This window comes from Cariama cristata, unplaced genomic scaffold (assembly GCF_000690535.1).
Source record: "Cariama cristata isolate BGI_N322 unplaced genomic scaffold, ASM69053v1 scaffold3175, whole genome shotgun sequence".
Taxonomy (NCBI): Eukaryota; Metazoa; Chordata; class Aves; order Cariamiformes; family Cariamidae; genus Cariama; species Cariama cristata.
Genome location: NW_009619040.1, coordinates 851 through 23,748, shown reverse-complemented (window position 1 = coordinate 23,748; position 22,898 = coordinate 851). Strand labels below are relative to the sequence as shown.

General features: G+C 43.8%; 1 protein-coding gene across 1 annotated transcript in view; it reads left to right on the top strand.

Moving 5' to 3' along the window:
- Positions 1-21,127, top strand: part of TOM1L2 (target of myb1-like 2 (chicken)) — a gene marked incomplete at its 3' end in the record, with an annotated part of 30,081 nt that extends 8,954 nt beyond the window's left edge. Inside the window, exons 6-12 of the mRNA XM_009701074.1 lie at positions 353-469; positions 3,153-3,286; positions 5,787-5,835; positions 6,950-7,073; positions 8,173-8,290; positions 10,221-10,296; positions 21,068-21,127. Of these exons, the coding sequence (XP_009699376.1) occupies positions 353-469; positions 3,153-3,286; positions 5,787-5,835; positions 6,950-7,073; positions 8,173-8,290; positions 10,221-10,296; positions 21,068-21,127 (678 nt within the window). The remainder of the gene's footprint in view (positions 1-352; positions 470-3,152; positions 3,287-5,786; positions 5,836-6,949; positions 7,074-8,172; positions 8,291-10,220; positions 10,297-21,067) is intronic.
- Positions 21,128-22,898: the final 1,771 nt, after the last annotated feature.

Here is a 22,898-nt window from a genome sequence, read left to right as displayed (position 1 = left end):
GCGGAAAAGTTATACATCTTTCCCCACACTTGAGTGAAGCATGCAAGGTGTACTGCAACCGAGGTCTGTTTTTAGCTGCTGCTTTCAATTGCTTCCCTTACATACAAGCATAGGACAGCTGGGTTTGTGATGATAGTGAGTGGTTCTGCAAAGTTATTTTCTTTTTCTGTTGCTTTTCTAAAATTCTCTCCTGGGTAAACTTTTTATCTTTACTTTTTTTTTTCCCTGGTAGAATGTCTGGAGCCTCAGATATGAAGTGAGACAGAACCAGAGGTATCACAAAGGCAATTCTTGAAAATGATCTGCTTAAACCAAAAGGTTATGCAGTGTTTTGCATTTTACCCCAATTTAGATTGCCCGGCTGCGCAGTGAACTGGATATTGTTCGTGGGAATACAAAAGTCATGTCTGAAATGCTGACAGAAATGGTACCTGGACAAGAGGATTCCTCAGACCTTGAGCTACTCCAGGTAACAGTTTCCCAGCAAATGTGATTCTGATCCTTTCTGTGCTTGAGTTTCTCTGAGGGGTGTGGGTTTTGTTGTAGTTCACTTCACTGCCTTGGTTTGCTTGGTTTACATAATGAATGTGGGCTGTGCTTGATGCTTGTTAGTCTCATCACTTAATGTTCTTAATTTGTTAATGCTTCCAGTGACAAGGATTTCCTAACTTCCCTTAAAACTTGTGCCAGTGCTTTCTTCTCCGTGTAGCTAGAAATTTTTCCCAATGTTGAATATAAGGTCTCCTTTACCACAAAGCAGCTTAGAATTGCCATGGGCTCTGTAAGCTCTCAGCATTTCTACCTCTCTTACATCCTCCACCATGACTTGTACAGTCTCCATTCCCAGTCACTGTGCAGGAAAAAATCGCTCCATGTTTCCGGCCGGACTAAATATTGCCAAGGGTTTGTGGATTCTCTGCCACTTGAAATCTTGCATAGGAACTAACTGTCTTTCCAGAAGATGTGCTGTAGCTTCTCCTGAAGGTAGTGTCTTAAGGCAGGTGCTCAGGCGAAGATTCACGCTGTCTGAAGGGTTAGAATTGGTAAAGAGAAGGGATTTGTTTGCTGGAAAGTCTCAGTCCAGCGCAGCGTTTAGTATCTCAAGAGGGAAAATGGTGTAAGCTGAGCTCACATCTCTGGCTTCATACCTGTTTCCCTAGGGCAGTGGTAGCAGGGTGGCCTTTCGGCTGAGGAAAGTAGTACAGTACCACATGCAATACAGATGAGGAATACTGTGATCTAGCATTCCAGCTGCTGCCCTTAACATGGTATTTGCCTTTCTATAGCTTCAGGAATAGGCTTCTGTTTTGATTCTCCATCAGGGAGGATGGGCACCCACAGCAGTAGATTTGGAGAAAGGCAGGGAACTGCTTTCTGTGATACATCAGAGTTTGAAATCCATCCAAAAACTGGTCTCTCCCATGCAGCGGTATTGTGTGTTTGTCTCGGAGCCATCATGGCAGCTGATGAGAGGCTTTGCAATAAAGAGCCTTTCAGTTACTGCCCATTTGGGTCGGACTGCTCAAAACAAAAGAAGCTTCCAGGAAACCACAACAGACCAAAATAGCGTAGAACAGTTTGCTTACATTCAGAAACAACTACTAACATCTTGACAGCGTAACCTTACAGCATAGCTTTAAGGTGAAAGAACTTGATCATAAAATGGAGTGACAGCAACGATTCTTTATTCCAACTGGTTCCCTTCTTTGACTGATGCATCCTAAATCTGAATCACAAGCTGAGGAGAACCCGGTTTTGATCACAAAGGATGGTTAGTCTTTTGAAAGCTGTGAGCAGGGTGCTGCACGCAAGGACTCCTTGCTTTGAGGTTTATATAGCCCTCCTCCTTAAATAATTCCTGACATTTTCTCCAACAATCAAATGTAAACAGCTTGCTAGAGAGCCAGCTCTGAGCAGAATAGATAGGTACTGTCAGCCCTCTCGGAAAGGCAGCAAACAAACCTCTGAAATGTCACAATCTGCTTCTAAAGTGATGGGATCAAAACTGACATTGGAGAACACATTCCTCAAGCTGTTAAGGCAGCTGGATTGCACTAGGTGAAATTTATCCAGAGCTTAGGATGTCAGACCAAGCAAGGAAAACAAACACATTTTTGCTTTCATCCCAAAGGTTGTGTACCAACAAGTCATCCTTGTTTAGTGCTGAATTTTTGCTGTGAAGTGGAGCTGGAGGGGGGGGTAGAAGATGACAGAGGGACATGCTTTAGTTGGAATGTCAGTGCTTATTGAAGTAAAACTGTGGGCCTAATCAGTGGCGCTACGCCATATGTCACGTTTCTTCGTGTAGTTCCTCCTCAGCAGACTGGTTTTGACCTTTGATCTTGAGGCCTTTCAGGAGTAAAGAATTCTGCTAAGTAATTGGTGATGGAAAAAGTGTCCTGGAAGCATGAGAACTCCTGGTTTAGGCAAACTCAAATCTAGATTTCTTGGCGTGAGAGACTTCTAAAATAAATGCCCTTACTCTATATTCTTTAAAATTTTCTTCTGAAACTCCCCACTGCTGTTTTGCAGTCTCTTGTCTGTAGACTTGCTTAGTTGAAGGGAAGGTTTCTGTGTATAGCTCAGTACTGAAGTGTGTGTGGAGTGCTCATGTTTTCATGCTCCTGCTCCTTGTTTTGTGCTCACCCTCACGCTCTCAGTGGTTGCTGGGTTCTGTGTCCTCAACACTTCTCTTCCTAGCACACACTTAGCTACTTGTGGTAGCCCTGATGAACTTCTTTTCGCCACTTGTTCCACCATGTGCATCTTTTCGTTTTTAACTATTTTAACTATTGCCAAAAGTTGCAGATTGAATTTTCCCTGAGAGCTCTCTTCTGGAAAGCTGTTGTATTAACACGTTTTATTCTTAAAACAGATCACTATAAAATACAGATATTTATTTTCTGAAGTGCTCAGAGTTAAAGAAGAGTCAGGAAATTGAATTGTAAATAGGCTCTCAAGGTTTTATGCCATCGTCTCTTGAAGGGCATGTTTGATTAGATGTGCTTTTGGGTGACATTTAATCATGCAAAGATAAACTTGTCTTAGTGTTTCTCAGCTGGGAGATATGTTTGGCTGTGAACAGAGCTCAACTAAATCTACTTATTGCTAGCTGCTTATCAGAATGTGTGTGCACTATATGTTCCTCCTAGGAACTGAACCGAACCTGTAGAGCTATGCAACAGAGAATTGTGGAGCTTATCTCACGAGTGTCCAATGAAGAAGTCACAGAGGAACTGCTGCATGTGAATGATGATTTAAATAACGTCTTCCTCCGATATGAAAGGTGAGGCACCTTTTCCATCAGCTATTTTACATTCGTTCTGGGTTTTCACTTAAGTGTAAAATAGGTCAGTTGACAAGAGTTGGCCATCTGGGCCAATGGTCCAACATAATAAAATGCAGAGAACCAAACCACAGAAAGCATTGACAAAGTCTTTTTATGGTCTTTTATGGTAACATTCCTGTTTCAGTTGTTTCCTTTAATACTATGATTTTTTTTTTAATTTTTTTTTCCCTAGCCATTGAATTTTTGTGGGTCATATCCATAAAATGCAGGGCAACCTTGTGCAAAACTCTCTGAACTAGCAGAGACTTGAATCTGCAAGTCCCTGTTGTGCGGTGCGGTGCAGATGTAGTAACTTGGGACCGCAAATAGCACAGCCACAGTCGCTAGTTCTGCTTGCTAGCTTGGGCTCAGCACAAATGCTTGTGCTGCTTCCTGGCTTAGGGAGGCTCCCGTGAGCTCTCTCTGTCTTCTGATCTCTGAGCTTTCTAGTTCCAGTACTGGTGCAAGGGGAGCTGTCTGAGGTGGGCATGAGCTTCATGCATGTGAAGGTTTTGTTTTTAAGTAACGCTTAAAATCTTGAAAAAAGTCTTGTCTTGTGCAGAGCTGAGGTTTTGAAGAGTTAGTCTGCGGGAATCATCCCCAGGGGTGGGACTTGGGTCATAGGACTTTCGACATGTTAGACAAAGGCGCTGTCAGCCACATCTGCTGCAGTAGGTGACACGTGATACAGCAGTCTTGGGAAAGTTTAATCTTCCCGTTAATGACAGGCCTGGGGAGTGAGGCACTAAAGAGTACCCTTTGTTCCTTGCTCTTAGCACAGGGCTTTGTTTCTCAAGCCTTTAAAAATAAATTAGACTCAAGATCTGTGAATCTGTGCTGTCACGGCAAAGGCTGGAAAGAAGACTCAGTGGCCTCAATTTTGTCTTTGATTTTGTCGTTCAGAGGAGATCGGGGCAAACTTTGAAACAAATGCTGGCTTTTTATGTGAAATGGTATGTGTTTCATGCACGAGCATGATTCTACAAGTGGCAGAGTGTAACTGTCACTAAGGCTTATTCTGGTCACCCTTAATATTTTTTCTGTTTTCTTCCATCTGTGACTTTGCTGACTAGGGCTAATGTATTTGTAGTCATTATACACTGAAGGGTGAGCTGAGTGATGTTAGCAAGCAATTTGTGGTAGAACAGCTGCACTGGTCTGAGCATTTCAATAAATTCCGGTTCCTCCTCTGCTATTCCAAAAGCTCCACATTTATCATGCTGATTTCTAGCATGGGTACCGAGCTCTGTCAGTGACTCAAGCAGGAGCTCTGGCCTTCTCCGTGAAGCTTTGGATGTAAACGAACGCGTGGTTCATTTCTTTTGGTGAGAAATATGAGGTGGGAGGTGTCTTAGGTTTCCAGCTAAGGGAGCTGGATTTCCAGTAATAGTAGACACCCACAGTTTCCTAAAACTGAAATTTGGGCCTGAAGTTGTTTTTCCTGCCTTTTAAGTCCACATTTTCCTCTGTTACATTAAGAAAACATTTTAGTTTGCTTGCGATTCCCCGTTGTATTTTGCCCGTCTGGGAGAAAACCCACAGGATTATCTGAATATTATAGTTTTTTTACTGAAAATAGAGATTACATGTGAAACTACTTTTAAATGGGGAAAAATTCTAACCTCAGAGAAATTGCGGTGCTTTTCCTGGTGAGGAAGGAGATCATACTGGCCTCAAACAGGTCTTGGGAGGAGGTAGTTCCTCCTGCTTTTTTGAGTTCATGAAAGCTGGGTTTCAGTTTGTGGCCGCAGATGCACAGCTGCTTGGGGAAGGAGTAGAGAAGAGACCAGATCTTGACTAGCCAGACTTCTTCCCGTAAGAAGTATGAGGATTTTTATCCAGCATCATTACTTTTCAGTCTTGGAAAGTATCAACCTATTTCAACGTGGGCTCTGATGATCTTTGAGCTGACCCAGAATGTTTTAAGAAATGAATCAGCTAATAATTGTTTCTCTTGCTGTGTGCTGCCTGGGTCGGGCTGTGCTAACATGCATATGGCTTCTAATTGACATGTATCGCAGCAAGAGGGAGCTGTAAGTGGGAGTAAGACTTGCTGTGGTGCTCAGCTTATTTAGCTGGGAGCATCACTCTTGCTGCAGTTCCTCCTGTCCCTTGGCTAACGGAATAGTCTATCGTGAAGCACTTAATGGACAAAAAAACCACCACACAACCAAAAAAAAACCACCAAAGACAAATCCTCCAGTGTTTTTTAGGTATTTGTGTGCTGCGGGATCAGATTAGTGAACTTAATATCCACATTTCCCAAGGATGCAGCTTTGCAACTATCCTTCCTTTGTCTTGGTTTGGAGTCAAAGCTTTCAGGGTTCTCTCTTGAACCAAAAAAACCTAGGTTCAGTGGCAAGCATGTCATGGCTTTGTTATAATCTCATGTTTTTCATTGTTTATTGGTGGCTTTGATAGTCCATGTTGTTTTTTTGTTTGTTTGCTTTCCGAACAGATTTGAACGATACAGATCGGGACGTTCAACACAAAATGCCAGCAATGGAGTAAGTACTTAACCCCATTTATTACCTCAGCAGCTCCACCATACTAGCCAGACTGATGTCGCTCGCATCCGCCCTTTTACCTGTCCAGCCCTGGGTCCTGCCCGTAGTGGCTAAGAGTGGATACCAGGAAAAGAGCACAAGAATGTGGTAAACTGCAAGTGATAACTTTTAGCTCAGGAAGACACTACACTGAAACATCTCTGTGCTTACAATCCTTGATGGATTTTCTTTCCTCTGTTAACTCTTTTGATTCCTTTTGAGTCCATGTGGACTTCAGGCATTCACAATGTCCTTAAGCAGTAAGTTCCACAGTTTCACTACACATTTTTACATATTTATGTGGACATTTATTTATAATGAATATTTTGGGTTTGTTTGATCAAGTCACTTAATGATTTTTGTTTGCTCCACCTAGTTCTTCTTCACTGTGTCTTACAATACTGCTGTTCAGGTTAATTTTCTTCAAGCCACTCATAATTTTAGGAACCTCTCTCATCTCCTTTTTCAGCGGCCCCTTCTCAAGCTGAAGAGTTACAGTTCTAATTATTTCAATGAAAACTATTTTATAGTTGTTTTATAGTGCTCAAGATCTGAGTTCATGATGAATTCATAATGGCACTATTACATTTTCTATTCTTCATTCTTCTAATCATTTCCTCTCTTTACTTTGCCTCTTTGCGACTTCTACTGCAGTGTAATGCAAACTTCAGCACAGGCTCTGCATTGTAATTTCAGTCACAACAAAGAAGTCTTGTTTCGGAAAACAGTTTATACCTAATGTGGAAGATGCTAGCAAATTCAGTTTGACTTAGATCTGATGTTCTTCTGGTGCTAAAAGAGGTGGAGAGCACAGACACATTAGCTAAATCTGAAGAGATGTAGGTGACCTCCAGGAGAGTTTCTTGCTGCACTAAGCAGTCAAACTGAGTTTTTTTTGGTGGCTGACCTTTTTTATTCTGCAGTTATCACCATAGTATCCAAGAGACTGGTTCATTTGGCAGTCTGCGAGAGAGATCTTTTTGGGAAGCACCCATTATTTTTCAGTGTTTAATGTTGCACTGCAAGAAGAGATCTCTGGCATGTGTAACTTGCTGTGTTTCTTCTGTCCCAACAGGTACTGAACGAGGTGACAGAAGATAACTTAATAGATTTGGGTCCTGGCTCTCCAGCTGTAGTGAGCCCAATGGTTGGAAACTCAGCACCCCCGTCTTCGCTTTCTTCACAGCTTGCAGGGCTTGGTGAGTACCTGATCTAAATAGTGCTGCATGTGAACATGAGGCTGCAATGCATGGACTTTTTCAAGCCTAACCAATCTGTGGATCTTGAACAGCGTGCAGGGGCTGCCAGGCAATCCTGGTGTGTGATTGTGGGAGCAAGTCTGAGTGGTAGTGGAGGTCCCTGTGACTGACCTGAATGCTCAGTACAAGCCCTTATCGCAGTGGGCTGTTGGAATTTATGAGGAGCCATTTTTCGCTTGTGAGTCAGGGAGTTTCTGCTCCCTTTGGCTCAACCTGATTAACGTTGCCATGTAGCCTTCAGAGGGTTCGGGTGTGTGGCTTACAGGATTAGGAAGGCTTTCCCACTCCCCTGCACTGTAGTGATCTGTAATCGGGAACCAGCCTGGCACAAAGGGAGGGCTTTATTAACCAAAGGAGAGACTGAAGGGAAGGGTGCAGGCTCTTCTTTATGGTAAAACTTGTACTACTAGTTTTATTTCTGCTTAGGTATACTCTCCGTGAAATCAGTCTGGTGAATGTTCTTGATTCCTCTTCTACAAATAATATTTGAAATCTTTGGATGAAGGGTTTTATGAAAATGCTAGGTGCTTTACATTAAGTCAAACCAAAGATTGCTTGATAGGATCACTTGATTTGACTGAAGGTTCTCCACCTCTTTCAGCACTGTGCCAATATCACATAACTTGATTTGAAACTGTTGGTTTCACAGTCAATACCTGAGAGACAACATTGTGGAGAAGACTAGCGTCTGTGCCCAGAATTTTGGACCATGTTAGTGAATAGTAAATATCTCAGCATGAGATTGGCAGCAGGTGCACACCAATTCCCAAATGCTGGCTTCTCGATGAGGAGTACTTATGGTGTGGTACTTCCAGGAGGAATAAGACAATCTCTGCATTTGTCTTTTAAGAAATGCACGATTAGCAGCCTCCAGCCTCTTCTGGACAGAACTGTGCTCAGTGCTGCACTGTTGACTAGATGGTATCTATAGCTGTCCTGTATTGTTAATGACATCCTCTGTAACCTACATAGTCATGGCAGCAGTGCTTGCATATGGTTTGCTATTTCATTGGTTCGCTTTTTTTGCCTCTGGTTGCAGACTTGGGTACAAACAGCGTCAGTGGCACGCTCAGCTCTCTACAACACTGTAATCCTCGTGATGACTTCGACATGTTTGCACAGACAAGAGGCAGTTCCTTGGCTGAGCAGCGAAAGAAGTACGTTGGAGTTTGTCTTTAGCGCTATTTGAGTCGCAGCATTGCTGTTTCTAAGGACATAAATCTGAAACTTCTTGACTTCATTCCAGACTAAAAAAGTAGTTTTGGTGTATGTTTTTGTGCTTTTAATCCAATTCCTATCCTATTGGTCATTATTAGTATGAGCAAGTGGAGAAGTTCCTGCTGCTGGGCAGAGCAGACTAGCTAAACAATGTTATTTGACTGTCTTAGTTAATGAGCTCACTGGAAACTTGGAAATGAACTTGTCTTTACTTCTGCAGATGCTTCCTCTCATAAAGGCTTGTCATCCCATCCACCCGGCCAGTGCCTGAGATAAAGGAGCATAAGGGTCCTTCACCTGAAGGTCATGGATATACTTTGGTGACTGAATTACTGTCATCAGGGGCTTGGAAATAGAATTACCATCCAGTTAAACTCTCCCTTTGGCCCAGCAGTCAGACTCTCACAGGCTGTCAAGGCAGTATAGCTTGCCTGGCTGCCATGCTATCCCTAATTTGTTTATATGCATAGGGATTGCATCCCTCGAGCTGCAAACCTGGCACTTTCAAGGGCATTTAACAGGTCAAATTATTTTAATGTAAAATAAATCTATGCACTTATTAAGAAATCCTTTGATCCCTGTCAAGTGAGATTTGGCAAGAGACACACTCAGGTGTTTTTCTTTCATATATTATTTCTTGCCTCCTCCTGGTTTCAGATTCTAGAGGATATAGTGGCTACCAGCAGTCAGAACACCATCAGTATCTTGTCTCAAACTAAGAAATGTTGTTAAATAGTTTAGCTGAGGCCTTAGCAGATTAACGAAAACTTACCAGCTCTGGAAAACTTAAGCCAGCAAATTTATTAGGATCTTTTATGTGCAGTTATCAATATAGCCTCAGCTGTAGTATCAGTGTTGAGAAGACGTGCTCTACTGTAGAGGCGTATGTTACCACTGGAGATTTCAGGCTGAGAGCCCTAATGTATTGTCAGAAAGGAGATGCATTGCAGAGAGATTTAATGGAGGTCCCTCTGTCTCTTGTGCTAAATGAAGCACGAAACTAGTCTTCCCACACTGCACCTCTATCTCCTGCGAGCTAATGGAACAAGGAGCATGTATCAGTCCCTGATTTCACAAGGGAGGAATGCTTTATCTTTCTTGGGCTGTATGCTGTATAAATGGAGCAGCAGCGAGGCAGTAGAGACGTAACTGTGACTTGCCACAGCGCGTAGGTGAGAGCCTCTGGGCGCTGTGCTCGGAGCTTGGGAGAAGCCAGCATGCTGGAGGAGAAAGTGCTCTTCCTGCTCAGACATCCAGCTCCTCCCAGGGGCTGATTTATGGGCAGGTGTTGGCATCTGCTTCAGCTCATGGCTCACCACTGTGCTCTGGGAAATGATGCTCTTGCCTCTGTCACCTGACTGCTACATGTCCCTTTTGCATAGCAATTTAAGAAGCTTTTTAAGAATCCAACCTCTCTAAATAGTGCATCTCTTTGTATGCTTCACTGTAGTTGCTTAGTTATGTTTCATCTGTCTTTGAGTCTCCCTCCGCCTCCCACCATGCATGCATCAAGGTCAGGCTTCCAAATGTCATCTTCTAAGCTTTGCAAAATGTAATCTGTCATCAGGCCTCTTTTCATAGTCCCTTGCTAGCTCTTGGACACGCTTACGGTGCCTCATAACCTATTTGCCTACCTTTCATAATGCCAGTCTTGCTCTTTTTGCTTCAATATGCTTACTGAAACTGATGGATAGTCTTTATACAGAGCACACTCCTCTTCTTGGAATACACTTAGTACACTTGAAGTCTTGTTAGGAAAAAGAATGTGCTTTCTGATTTCCAGGGGAGTAAATCAGAGTAGCAAGTGCGTTCTGCCATGGGTGACTGCTGGACTTCCTTCTACTTCTGTGGTTTGTTCCTTTCTTTCAGCGTGACGTATGAGGATCCACAGGCTGTCAAAGGACTAGCATCTGCCCTGGATGTTCGAAAACAGAACACAGGAGGGGTAAGTTGTTGCTCTGCGTTTTGTTATCTGAAGCTGTGCGTGGAATCCAAGCTGTAGGCAGCTGCTTTGACCGAGACTTCTCATTCTGTATTCCAGCAACGTGCTAGTACTGGCTATTTTGAAACTGATATCTAGGAGCAAATACTTGCCCAGTAATGATCTCTAAAGAGCTGCTACTTAGCACACCAGCCTAAACGACTTCAAAATCATAGTGTGTAAATGCTCCTGTGTTCTTGCAGCTTGTCTGGGCGGTCCAGCTCTTTGACTGGAATCACTGCTGAAAAGAATAACTGGGGAACGTCCTGTGAACACTGGTGTGCATTTGTTTGGTTTGTTTTTGCTTATGAAAGTTGATGCAATCTTAATCTACTAGACTTTGCTCTAAGTGCGTGGATACATAAACAAGTTACAGGGAGAGAAATCATGCAGACTTTTAATGCTTCATAAGCCTTGCCATAACTACCCTTGCATGCAGTCTGTGCTGTCTGTCCCAGGGCAGGCCCCTGCTATCTTGTGTGGGCAGAGGAGGCCCATGCGCTGTCACCTCGCAACAGCCAATGCTACAAACATGTTTGAGAGAGTGAGCTTGGCCAGCTTTGTCCTCATACCTCGGTGAAGGCAGAAGTGAAAAGAGCTTTCAGGTTGTCCCTCAACCCCTTTTTACCACCCCGCTTTTTAAAACTGTCCTGCTCTTTTGTACTCGGCTGTGTGTAAGTTTTTAGATGACCGGGCAAGTTCAGAGCCTTTCCTAGTCTATGCTGACCACCAGGGAGCACGGGAGAGCCAGTGCAGCATACACATGCTTCCTTCCAAGGGAGAATTGCCTCCCCATGCCTTGGTTGATCCTGCCCTGCTTCTTTCATAAGTTGAAATGGGAGTGCTCGGGGCATCTGGCATGCCTGGCAGCTTGTGCTCTGAGCCAGGGAGAGTTTGTGTTCGGAGCCAGCTGAGGTCAGATCACAGCTGCCTGCCTGCCTGGGCCATAGTTCAGTGCTATCATGGCTTCAGCAATGATTTCTTATGGAGCATCCCCCTGCCTCACAAATCTATCTGTTTGTTCCTGTCCCTATCCTCCTGCAAAAAGGGTGATTTATAACCCAGGTCAGCCCCGTGACCAGTTTCAAGCTTGACCCCACAAAAACTCATGCTAGCAGTACTGAGGGAAAAGGGGAAAGCATGGGGAGGCAGGGGCACAAGTATATTAAGGGGGGGTGAGAGAAGAATTCCTGAAGCCAGTGTGACAAGCCAAGCCCCCAGTGCCACTGAGCTGCGTTATTGGCAGGACCTGGGAAAGGATTTGAGATTCTGCTCTTTGTTCCTGGCTAACCAAATGCAAGGGGCTTGCATTTAGCTGCTGGTCAAGGGGGCTGTATTCCTCTGGTGGCCACGGGGTTATGTCCTTATTTATTAACATTTTTGTTCTCAGCCAATTCTGCTTGAGGCACCAATGCGACGTGTCATTCACACCAGCATAGCTGCTGCTCTGCCCAAAGTGGTGTCAGTTCAAAGGGCTGTGTCTAAGCTAATCTGACGGTCAAAGTTTTTTGGGGCAAACGCTTTATAGGTTGTGGAACTTTGGGCTCTGAGATGTTGTAGAGACTTTCAGCCTCTTTTCAAAGGTCCTGATGACGGTATCGTGTAATCAAAATAGCTCGTTTTGAAATGCAGTCTTTCGGTAATTGGTAAAGACTATTTTTTGTCAAGTGTTGTGAGGCTTGTGGGTGTCTCTTCTTAAAGGAAATAAAAATTAAACTCTCCTAAAGTTACTAGCCCAAGCATGTGTAGCAAAAAGCTGGCAGTGCTCAGTAAATGCAAGGCACGCGTTAATTTGGTTAGAGAGCTAATTTAAGAACAGCTCTAGGGAGGAGCCAAAAGCTTTGCAACACATTCTTCACACACGTCTTGTTCCAGCACAGTTGTCCAGTGGTAAAATTCAGCACATCCGACGTTTCTAATGTAGTCATTCTCAGAATGGTCTGTAGAGAGGTGGCTGATCACGTGGCATTAGCTGTCTTTTAATATGATTTAGCAGCTGGAAACAAGACGAGCTAAAAATACACTGTTTTCTTAATATTGCTTTTCCATGTTGGGAATTGCTTTTGTTGCCACAGAGTTGTTGCGTGATCACAACTGGGAGGAGAGGTGTCCAAGAAACAATTCTCTAGTGTTACACACATAGTAGATGAAGTTGGAGTGATTTTTTTTTTTTTTTCCCCCCCTTCTTTTTTTCTCAGCACAAGTACTGAAATAAGACATAAAAGATTACAGCTGATTCCCCATTATCTGTGGTAATGGGGACAGGAGAGGTATCTCATGTATATGGGTATCTGGACGGAGGTACATAAACTCACTGGTGGCTCTCTGTTGAGCTAGCCCAGTTCTTACAGGGCTGGTGGGCTGAAACCACTGTGCTCTGCCAGTCCCGAGCAAGCCCCTCCAGAGCTAGAAATGACTCTGCATCCGAGCCCTGGCTCAGGGATGAGATCCTGAAGGACAAGAAGCTATCTTGAGCATCTCTGTGTTGCTGTGCCATGCAGTCTGCAACCTGCTCAGAGGAACTGGATGCATCAGCGATCCTTTTAACCTCTGCTGCTCTTCGAGAGGGGCAGTTTGAAAGACTGCCAGAACACTGCAGCAAACTGCCATTACTTACCCTCCTGCTCAACGCCATCATTAGAGCTGTCATACTGTTAGAGTTTGGGGCAGAGTCTGTCTGCTGAGATCAAGGAGGTAAGCCGGGTGTGCTGCAACTCACAGCTTCATAAACAGAGGAGACTCCACAGTGCGTACTACTAATATTTCCAGTAAAGTCTCACTGATTTTAGTAGGTTGTATAGCCTACACTTTTTCTTCTTCTAAGAAGATGACAAACATCAGCCTCACTACTAGTCAGTGAATTTTAATACCGGCACGGAGGAAGTGCTGAAATTCTGTGAACTGTCTGTAGGAAGCGTAGACGTCGGGGTGAGGTCTGTCCCTTCACGGACAGAGCTGACAGGCAGCAGAGGGAGGTGCAGCTGCTGCCAGAAGCTACCATAGGCAACTCTGGGTGTGTGTATGTATATGTGAAGTTTTTAACTTGCTGCTGTTATATTACTTTATCACGGGTTGTTGCTGTGGTTTCTCTCTTTATGGACCTTTCTGTTCTCAACACAGAGGAGAGGTAAAGGTGGGAACTCAGACATGGAGCCCATAGACAAGTGGCTAATTACACAAGGAATGGTGAGGACTTCACCAGTGAAGCGATTCCTACTGTCCACCCCAGTCCCTTTACCTAGAATAACCATCCTCCATTCACCTCTTGTCCTGCCCTACTGAACCACTTGAAATCAGACAGTACAAGGAGTTTATTTCCCACCTATATCATTACCTGGGGCAAAGGGAAAAATTTGCACCAATTTCTGGTTTATACAGCACAAAGGCCTGTAACCAACTGAATCATTTGGAGGACCCCACATCACCTTCAGAAGAGGCCTGGGGATCCAATTGGTTCCTTATACTGTCTTGATTTATTTATGCAGTATCCACTTTTCAAGGGATAAACACAAGTCTCGTGGATCTTTTTCATAAAGAGGACACTTTCTATGTGTCTTTAAAGCAGCCTTTTCTGGTAGTGCTTAACTTCGTGGTCTGAAATAAACATACAGAAGTTGTAGGATCATACCTAATTGAATTGAGTAATGTAGGGATAGTTCTTTATGAAAGGAAGGGAATGGGAGAACTGCTACCCAGATGGACACCCCACTGGCATTAGGATTCGGACTCCAAAAGGTACAATAGTGTTTCTGGCTTTAAGGATTTAATTCCCATGTCTAGTGATGCCAGTGCTCTGATAAAAGCAAGCTTCTGAAGATCACTGAATCTGTGCACATTTTGACCTTATTTGAAGTTGTCCTTCATCAACATGCTTGCAGAGAGAAGTTCAAAAGCCGACTTTAAGTGCAGAAGTTGGAGACAGATAAAAAATAGCCTCAGCTATGCCTTAAAGCCAAGTTCTAAGACCAATTTTGTATTTTTGGACGACGTAATCCATCACTTTAAGTGTTTGAGATTAGTACCAATAAGGTGACCTAACTGTACAAAGTCCTTCTGAGACAGTCCTGGCTGCAGCCGAGTTCAGAAAGGTGCGGTGCAGATTTCCCTTTGGGCTGGGGTGTGCTTGCAGCGGAGCGTGTGGGGCTGGGCGTCAGGAGGTCCATGGAGCCGGAATGCCTCACGCCAGGGAGAGCCTTGAACGTCCCAGACTAAGCTGCCCAGTGCTTAAAAAGAGAAACATCCCAGAGAATTTAAGGTTGAGAAAATCCAGAATGTGCAATATCAAAGTGCACCAACTCTGTGAAACACTTTGCATTTATTCTTCTAGACTTAGGGCTAATCCAGATTATTTCTGAGGGCCAGTTTGTGAGTTTGTCAGAAGTTTGCATGGCCGGTGCATGCACAGCGACTGGACACGTGCGTATATACGGTCGTATCTGCTTGCCCCTGCAAGCACATGTGGGTAGGCCCAGCTGTAGGTACCTATCCTTGGGAGCCAGAGTTTTATTTCGGTGCTTGTCAGCGGCCCACAGCTCATAACATGAGAGTGAAAGCCGTAAAGTGAGCAGCACTTGCTTTGCCTCTGATACTGTTGACTGTCGCTCACAGGGGCTCTTGCTGTTCGGTGGCTCTGTTGCAGTCAGAGATGTACTATGCCACTGTTAGATGTTCATCTATAATGAATAATCCAGTGATTGAGTTAGTTCCTCTTCTTTGCCTTTCCACTGTTTACAAGAGCAGGGAAGCATGAAATCAGCACCCCTGCTGTTCACACCACTCACACCACTGCTTTATTAAAAAAACAAACACAATATTAATTCATTGGCTTGTGGTTATTCAGTCTGGAAAAAGGATACTGCTGCATTCATGGAGGCATACGGATTTGGAGGGGGTGGGGGGAAGGGGGTCTGGCTGTCCAGCCAGTCACTGCTCTTACAAGCCTGTCGCCTTGTTTGTATGCTAAATATGAGAGAGAAATACCTGAAATAAAACTAAACTAATCATTAACTCTGTTTCTCTCTTAACTGGCTATAGTTCTTAACCGTATTTATTAATACGACTTTGTAGCATTTGCAATACCAGTGGAATAACTAGCATCCCAGGTATGAACTTGATGTGCACATTCTTTGGTAACTTTTTGTACTTTTGAGATGAGGAGGACAAGAGGGATGAGCTGACGTTGCCATTACCTGTGCCTGTACAACACTGATTGAGACCACCACAAGGGTATTCTCCACTTGCCAGAGTGGTACTCGCATCCCTCTTGACCTGACATTCTTTCCAATACACATTTAAGCTTAGGGTTGAGTTCTTCCCACTCTATTTCTGCGCATCCCAGTTCAGCAGCACACCTTTGCAGAGGGAGGCTCATTCAGGTTTCCACGTGTACTCTCTCAGTGAATTTGGCAGCGTTGTTTGTGTTTCAGCTTAATCTACAGCTCAGTTCCGCTGGTAAGGTGATGCCAGGACCATGGAGACACAAACCACACCTTTATCCATTCCAAAACTAATGTAGACAAAATTATATCTGCAGAAAATGTTCCTGGTTCAAACGTAACTTAGGGATGTTAGGAAGAAACTCTTCACGGTGAGGGTGGTGAGGCACTGGAAGAGGTTGCCCAGAGAAGCTGTGGATGCCCCATCCCTAGAAGTGTTCAAGGCCACTTTCAATGTTCAAGGTTGTTTGAGCAACCTGGTCTGGTGGAAGGTGTCCCTGCCCATGGCAGGGGGGTTGGAACAAGATAGTCTTTAAGATCCCTTCCAACCAAGCCATTCTATGATTCTATGATACGATTCTATGTTAGCTGAGCCGTTCCAGTACCAGATCTGTTTGCAGTGTAAGGCCTGGGTTTTTACAAATTAGGCTGTGCAGGTGTCATACAGGGGTCTGTATCAGCAGCTCTTAGGCACAGATTTTAGCATAAGGCTGCCACATTTTGGTGCAGGTAATTCCAGTGCATTTCCAATTTAGTGCAGGCAATACCTTCTCATGAGTTTGGGCAGCTATTGAGATTTGCACAAATACATTCATTTGTTAGAATAATCAGTCACCCCACTCACATGCCAAATGGATGTTTGTTACAAAAGTGAGAAGCAGGTGTTGCTTAAGCCACCATGTCAGGACAGATGTTATTTGGGACAGTGGCACAGGAAGAATTGAAAATGAACCAGAATTCACAGAAAGTGATACGAACAGCTTTCAGTACTGCATCTTGACCACCAGCAGCATGCCTGGCTAGAGAGGAGATTCCTCTTTCTAATAAAGATACGTGAGTAAAGATTAAATGAAACCTTTGCTGAGATGTTAATAGTATCAAATTGAGATGCTGCTATGTATGCCTTCAATAGAGAGATGGGTTCTAAGATGTGGAAATGACTTGAGTAACATGAGACTGTTGAAATATGTCAACTTCTTGGAGACTGAAGTGCTTGAATTGTGGACAAACTGAGAAATAAACATGTGAAGATCTCATTTCTTCTGTGTGGTAGGACCCCTCACCCTTTTGAAGGCAAGCAGGCATGTTCCCTTATTCTGAAGACCAAGTGGGTTTCATCACCTGAACAGCCATGGCATTTTACAGAGCATTTTACAGGGACAATCTGATACCCCACGTGAACGAGGGCTTTCGCTGTCTGGATGTGCTTATCAGATCCACATTGACTAGTTGTTGTACGGACACAACAGGCTGTGTTGGGGAACATGCTGCACCTGAGCTCTTGCCTTCCTCATCTAGGTGATGTGTAAACACAGTTACAAGGAATCAAGTAGCTAATTCAGTCCTTACATGTAAAATCAAACGTGTTCTAATATTGAGGCCAGGCAGCTATTTCAGGATTGCAACAGCTTTAAATAGATGGTAAGACTGTAGTAGTGAGTTGGAGTAGATGGCTAGCCTGCATCTTAGTGCTCTCATTCCACTACTGTTGGAATGATGGACCTTTCTTTACTGTTGCTAACTAACCCGGGGGAGTGAATAGCAGCTAACCAAATATTGGTGTCAGCTTTGTTAAACATCTAGAAAGAAGTGGAATTAACTAAGCTACTACAAGACAGTAGTCTAGCAACAATTAGCATGAACCTTGTTAAACATTTTAAGAACATTAATGAGCTCACCTAGAGACCTGAATTGTCATTTCATACCTGCTTCTTTTCCAGTGGGATCATTTTTAATAGAAATAAAATGTGATAATAATAACCTTAAACTGTCTTTTTAAGGGTAGAATATTGGATTTTATGACTTCTGAGGAAATATATTGGCAATGCTCTTTGGTTTTTGATTGCTAGTGAGATCACCAACACAATCTAACTTAGATAAGTATGAACTTGAATTCCAGGTTCCCCTGGGTTTTGTGGGGTTGAACACTCGCTTTTGTTCTCCCAGCCCTCCTTTTCCATTTCCCTTTCAGGCTGTTGAGATGAACCCATTTGTAGGATTTTCCAAAGGCTACATAAAAAAAAAGAATTTGAACAATGAGCCTAACTTTTAATTAAAACCAGTTACTTAAAGTACCCCAAAATATTTTGTGATTTAATTTCCATTTACTTTGTGGTTCCTTTTTTAAAAGTCTGTACTCAATGTCATTAAAAAACCAGCTCTGGCAGCCAACACTGACTATCTAGAGAGCTGTCTTGCCAAGACTGAGAGCTTCACTAGACCGTGTATGTTTGCATAATCAAAGTATTAACAAGACGGTACCCCATTCCGGAGCCATTTCCCTGTAGTCTGTGGCTGCCACTGCTGTTTGTTCCCAGAAACTGTTGTCTTTTTTAATGTGTAAACTAGCTAATTTATTTCTACGTTGCTTCTGTCGTGCTTTAGGGGATTAGTTTTAACAAAACCCCCCTCCACATTTTTCAGTTTAGGGCTTCTGGAAGGGGGAGACTTGCCAAATACACAACTGCCTGGCAAAAAATGAACTTCTGTGTGGTCAGTTTCAGATTAAATATAAATGGTACAACCTTATAGTTAAAATATTTTTTAAAATTCCAGTTACTCTTGAGAGTTTCCTCCCTCTTTGTTCTTGAACAAATTAAATCTGATACATTTAATCCGTGTTTTTTGGGGGAAAATGGGGCTCAGAGTCTGAGGAGAGTAAGTTGGAGGTTTGAGCCTGGAAGAAGCAACAGGTACAAACCCTTGGCTCTTCTGTAAGTGTGCTGGAAGGTGGGGGAAGCTTTTTAAAAGGTCAATGCTGAATAGCAAACGGCTGACAAGCTCAAATGTTTGTCTTACAGCTCTCTGCTTCTTACATATGATCTGCAAGAAGTGTTCTTGCACTTCTGAGGTTTTTGTTTGTTATATAAAGTAGGTCTGTCTGAAAGTAGAATTCCTTTTTTTCTTTTTTTTTTTTTCCCTCCCCCCCCTATTTTTTTTTTTAATCTTGCAAAACACAAGAGCACAGACTCGTATACTGCTGAGCTGTTCTTCGAGGACTCCTGCAAACTCAAGAGTCCTGTGATTCTCAGTCATCTGTCGTGTTTTCAGGATAACCAAGATTCGAACTGATCTTCCTTCTAATACAGGGACCGCAGTACCACCACACTTTTTAGAACCGCCACTCTTATTTTATTCACAGAAAAGTGAAAAAACCCTGCAATTTTCCTCCTCCTCTCCATACAGATTTTCTTATCCTTAAAGAAGCACAAGTATCTTTCGGAGCTGCAAACTAGCCAACAGCTCTGAAGGCTACACCTTCCAAAGCATTACTTACTGTGTGCAGGGTTAAGCAATACCGGAGAGAGACAGCAGTGAAACTTCTGCAGTAGGTTTTAGGTTGCTGTAGGATGAATAAATTCATTGCTTTGTATCTCTGAAGCCAGTATTTTCCAAAGCTGTTAAACTAACAAGCCAGTTCTACAGGACACAACTTGTCCTTGGGAAGGAATATGTTGGAAGATGTCTACAGAGCCCTGCTCTTGTTAATGGCCATCTGGGCCAGCTCGCAGCAGCTTCAGCACACTGCGTTAGCGTTGTACATGCATGATTCAGCTCCCCATTGCGATTTAAAAAGGGGCCATTATCCTAAATCTGACCCATTCCAAAAGAAACTGCAGGAACTTACTTTCTATTTGGGATCTTCATGTATTAGCTGAAAGCTAAATGACGACTTGCAGCTCTGACCCTTCTTGGAGCTGTCACGTGCATTGTCCAGCAACCTGCCGAGTTGGAGCTAAGCCATCTTCCTGGTGCCTTTCTTGGGGGGAGATGCTTTGGATTGAGCCCTGGATTTCCAGTCCTTTGACACAACTAACCCACCTTAGCAGACCTCACCTCAAGCAAGAGCTTCACTGACCTCCTCAGTGCAGAGGGCCATGTGATTAGAAGACAAAATTCTTGAGGAGCTCTGCTGAACACCATCAGCCTGTGCTGCTGCCTCTGTAATTCAGCATCTGTCTGTCTTCCTCCGATAGAAGTCCCTGAGAAAAACTACATCTCCCTGCAAATTCACCTGCAGAGCCTCTTTCAGCTCTTCTTCCCGTGAGAGGTTTCAGGAAAACCCTGAAACCTTTTCTTCCAAGAAGAACCTCTCCAGCCCCGCTGCTCGGCTGTCATGCTCTGGCCTGGAACCTGCGTGTCTGACATTGCTTTCCAAGTGTTTTTCAGGTTGTGTGTATGAGATCTATTGTGGTGTTTTCCTGTTTACTTCTGCAGCCCTCTGTTGTATTTAAGCAGTGTAGTTAAGTCAGGAAATTCTGCACCTCATACGCAGTAATTTCCCTTCGCTGACCCACTCGCCTGTAGCGCCTTGTGAAATAGCTGCACTTCAGCACCCGGCGCGCTGCGTCTGCGCTGCCTGTCGCGATTGCATAGCATAACGTGAGTGGTTTTATCGCAGGAGGAGATGCAAACCTTCCATGCCTTTTTGTTAAACCATCCGTGGAGGCCTGACGGGCAAGCTCTGGTGAGCCTTGCTGCAGCACTGCAAGGTGTTGCCGGTGCCGGAGCAGGAGCCAAGAGGAGCACGTGCTATGCTCACCTCTGCCCATGCCAGGAGCTGCTGCTGCCCCATCCTCCTCCTCACCTTCCCCTTGAGACTCTGCACTTTGTGCTGGCACACGTTGGGTTCTGCTGCCTCCGCTGTGAGAGAGTCACCTTTGGCAGAGGAGCGGGGACAGGGAGCCGGGACAATTTTGCTTTAAACTGGTGTGCCGAGGCTTGCCAAGGCTCAGTGGTGTGGTGGGAGGAGGATCTGGAAGGAAACATGACTGTGTACCCTGGGCTCTGACTGCCTCCACCTGCGGAGAAAATCAAATTGTTATTGTAGGATTGTTGCCTGAAGACTTTGAGCCCCTCTTTTTGCTAACCCTTCACTGTGGCTAATACCCATTTTAAAAAATAAAAGGTGTAAATGTAACACTTCAAAACCTATCTGATATCCAGTATTCTACCCTTAAAAGCTTTTCACGATCAAGATTAGAATCATCAGTCCGTCTTGATGGTTTTAATATGTGGTCGAGAAGTTACCCGTCTTACGCTGGCATCAAGTCACATCATTCCCCATAATCTTTCTCTTGGTTTTTTTTAGCCTTGTTGTCCATAATTTCCTTTCCAAGTGTTTCTTTATTTGAAATGCCATTTATATTTTGTTGCCTTTTTTTTTCCAGCACATCTTACATCTTTGTTTTTGTTTTGTTTTTAATCTTATTTCTGGCGTTTTCCATCGCTCTGTGGCCATGATTGTGGATGTGTTTTGGTTTTTGCCTGCCTTGCTGTTCTCTCGCTGCACTCCCTAGATCCCTGTTGCACAGTCCTCTGTCATGGATGACATTGAGGAGTGGCTCAGTACCGACTTGGTGAGACTCTTTATATTTTCATTTTTCACATGGGCTATAGCACTGGTACGGATAACTTTCAATGCATTGCTGAATTACTGGTACTTCTCGTAACGGGATGCAGTGAGACTTCCAAATCATATAGCTTATTTCCCTTCGAAGGGAATATCTAAGCAGGAGAGGACAGGGTCATGTTCAGCAATTCAATCCAAACATTTTTTTCTGAGTTGTTTTGTTTTCACTTCTCTATGTTAACATCACAGAAGAGCATGCGTTCCAGAAATCATGTGTTTCTTGTCCCAGTATAGGAAAGCATTTAAACGTGTGCTAAAGTTTACCCGTGTTCTCCACTGGACTTAAAGCACATGTTTAAGGCTGCGTTAGCTTTGACAGATCTAAGTATGTGCTTACGTTGAGGCATGCTTTTAAGAGATGCTGGATCGGGGCTTAGATTCCTTTCAAATCAAGATGTCTTTGTTAAATTGGCAAGCAATCTTGACGTGTTTAGCAATAGTAATAAAAAAAATTTATAACAGCCTCTCTTCAATGTTTATAACTTTCAGTTTCTCCTAAATGATTATTGTCTGGTAATTATTAAACAAACAAACAAGAGACAGAACTAAAAGTAGCTTTTCCTTCGTTCTGGAGTTTGTTTTGCTGTACCAGTACACGTTTGGTTTAAGCAGTGGTACAGCTATTACGCATTTATTCTGGTCCTTTTTTTTAATGTAAGCATCTGACTCAAATTAACCGAGTGCATTTTGGGGACGGGTGGTGGGTTGCGTTTCAGACTGTTCTTTTAAACATAGTTTTAGTGAACTGAACTGTTTCCTTGTGGTCACCGTATCCCTAAGGATCCTCTCCTTCCGTTCTTCCACCTTCAGATATTGTCCCTAGGTAACTCCCTACTCCTTAAAGTCTCCCCCAGCCCCTTCCTATTCCCTGCTCGGCTCCTAGCTGGGGGATGCGGTGGGGTCCAGGCTCCGCTCCCCGACTCTGGCAGCAGTGCTGCAGGCACGCTCCGGCACATCCGCCCTCCGCTCCGGCACCAGAGGAGCTGACTCTACTGAAAGGAAGAAAATGCTCCTGCTCTCCAAAGCCACCTGAAGTGCTTAAACAGATTCTGGGTTTCAGTGTTAGAGTTTGGCGGACTGACTGGCTGTCTTTGAAATGTCACTGGTTTTCAGCTGCAGGTAGTTTTTTCAGGCCTCGGTACGGGCAGTCATTTTCAAATTTAATTACAAACTGGCCTCATTTTGTTAAAGAAATACAGTAAATGTAGCATGTCCACTCTGCTTAAACATTAAACTTTTGTCTTTGCCATTTAAGTTAATTTAGCAGGAGAGAAGATTTTGTGGAGAGATCTCAGGGTAGCTCTGTATATCCGTCATCCTCTAGATAGTCTTGCTCAAAAAGAGCAAAGCAGAGAAGTGCCGTGTAAATGCCTGAACAAGCCTGGGGATCGCACGCGCTGCGGCCGTGACTGTACCAGCTTCCCTTCTCCCAGGTTATCTGGGTCCCCGTCCTGACCGTATGTGGGTGCAGCACAGAGATGCCCTCTGAGAAAGTTTGGAGTGGATTTTTGTTTTTCACTCTGGGTTTTCCTCCCTCTTTTTTTTTTTTTTGTTAATGGTTCATTTCAGTTTTCTGCTTCCCAGCTGAGGAAGTTCCAGATTAGGTTAGCTAATCGTTATTTATTTCCTTACCCTTTTTGGGGTACACTGGAACAAACAGTACCTTTGCAAGTGAAGCAGCGGCTGCTGCATGTACCTTTGGAAACCTCTGTGCAGTA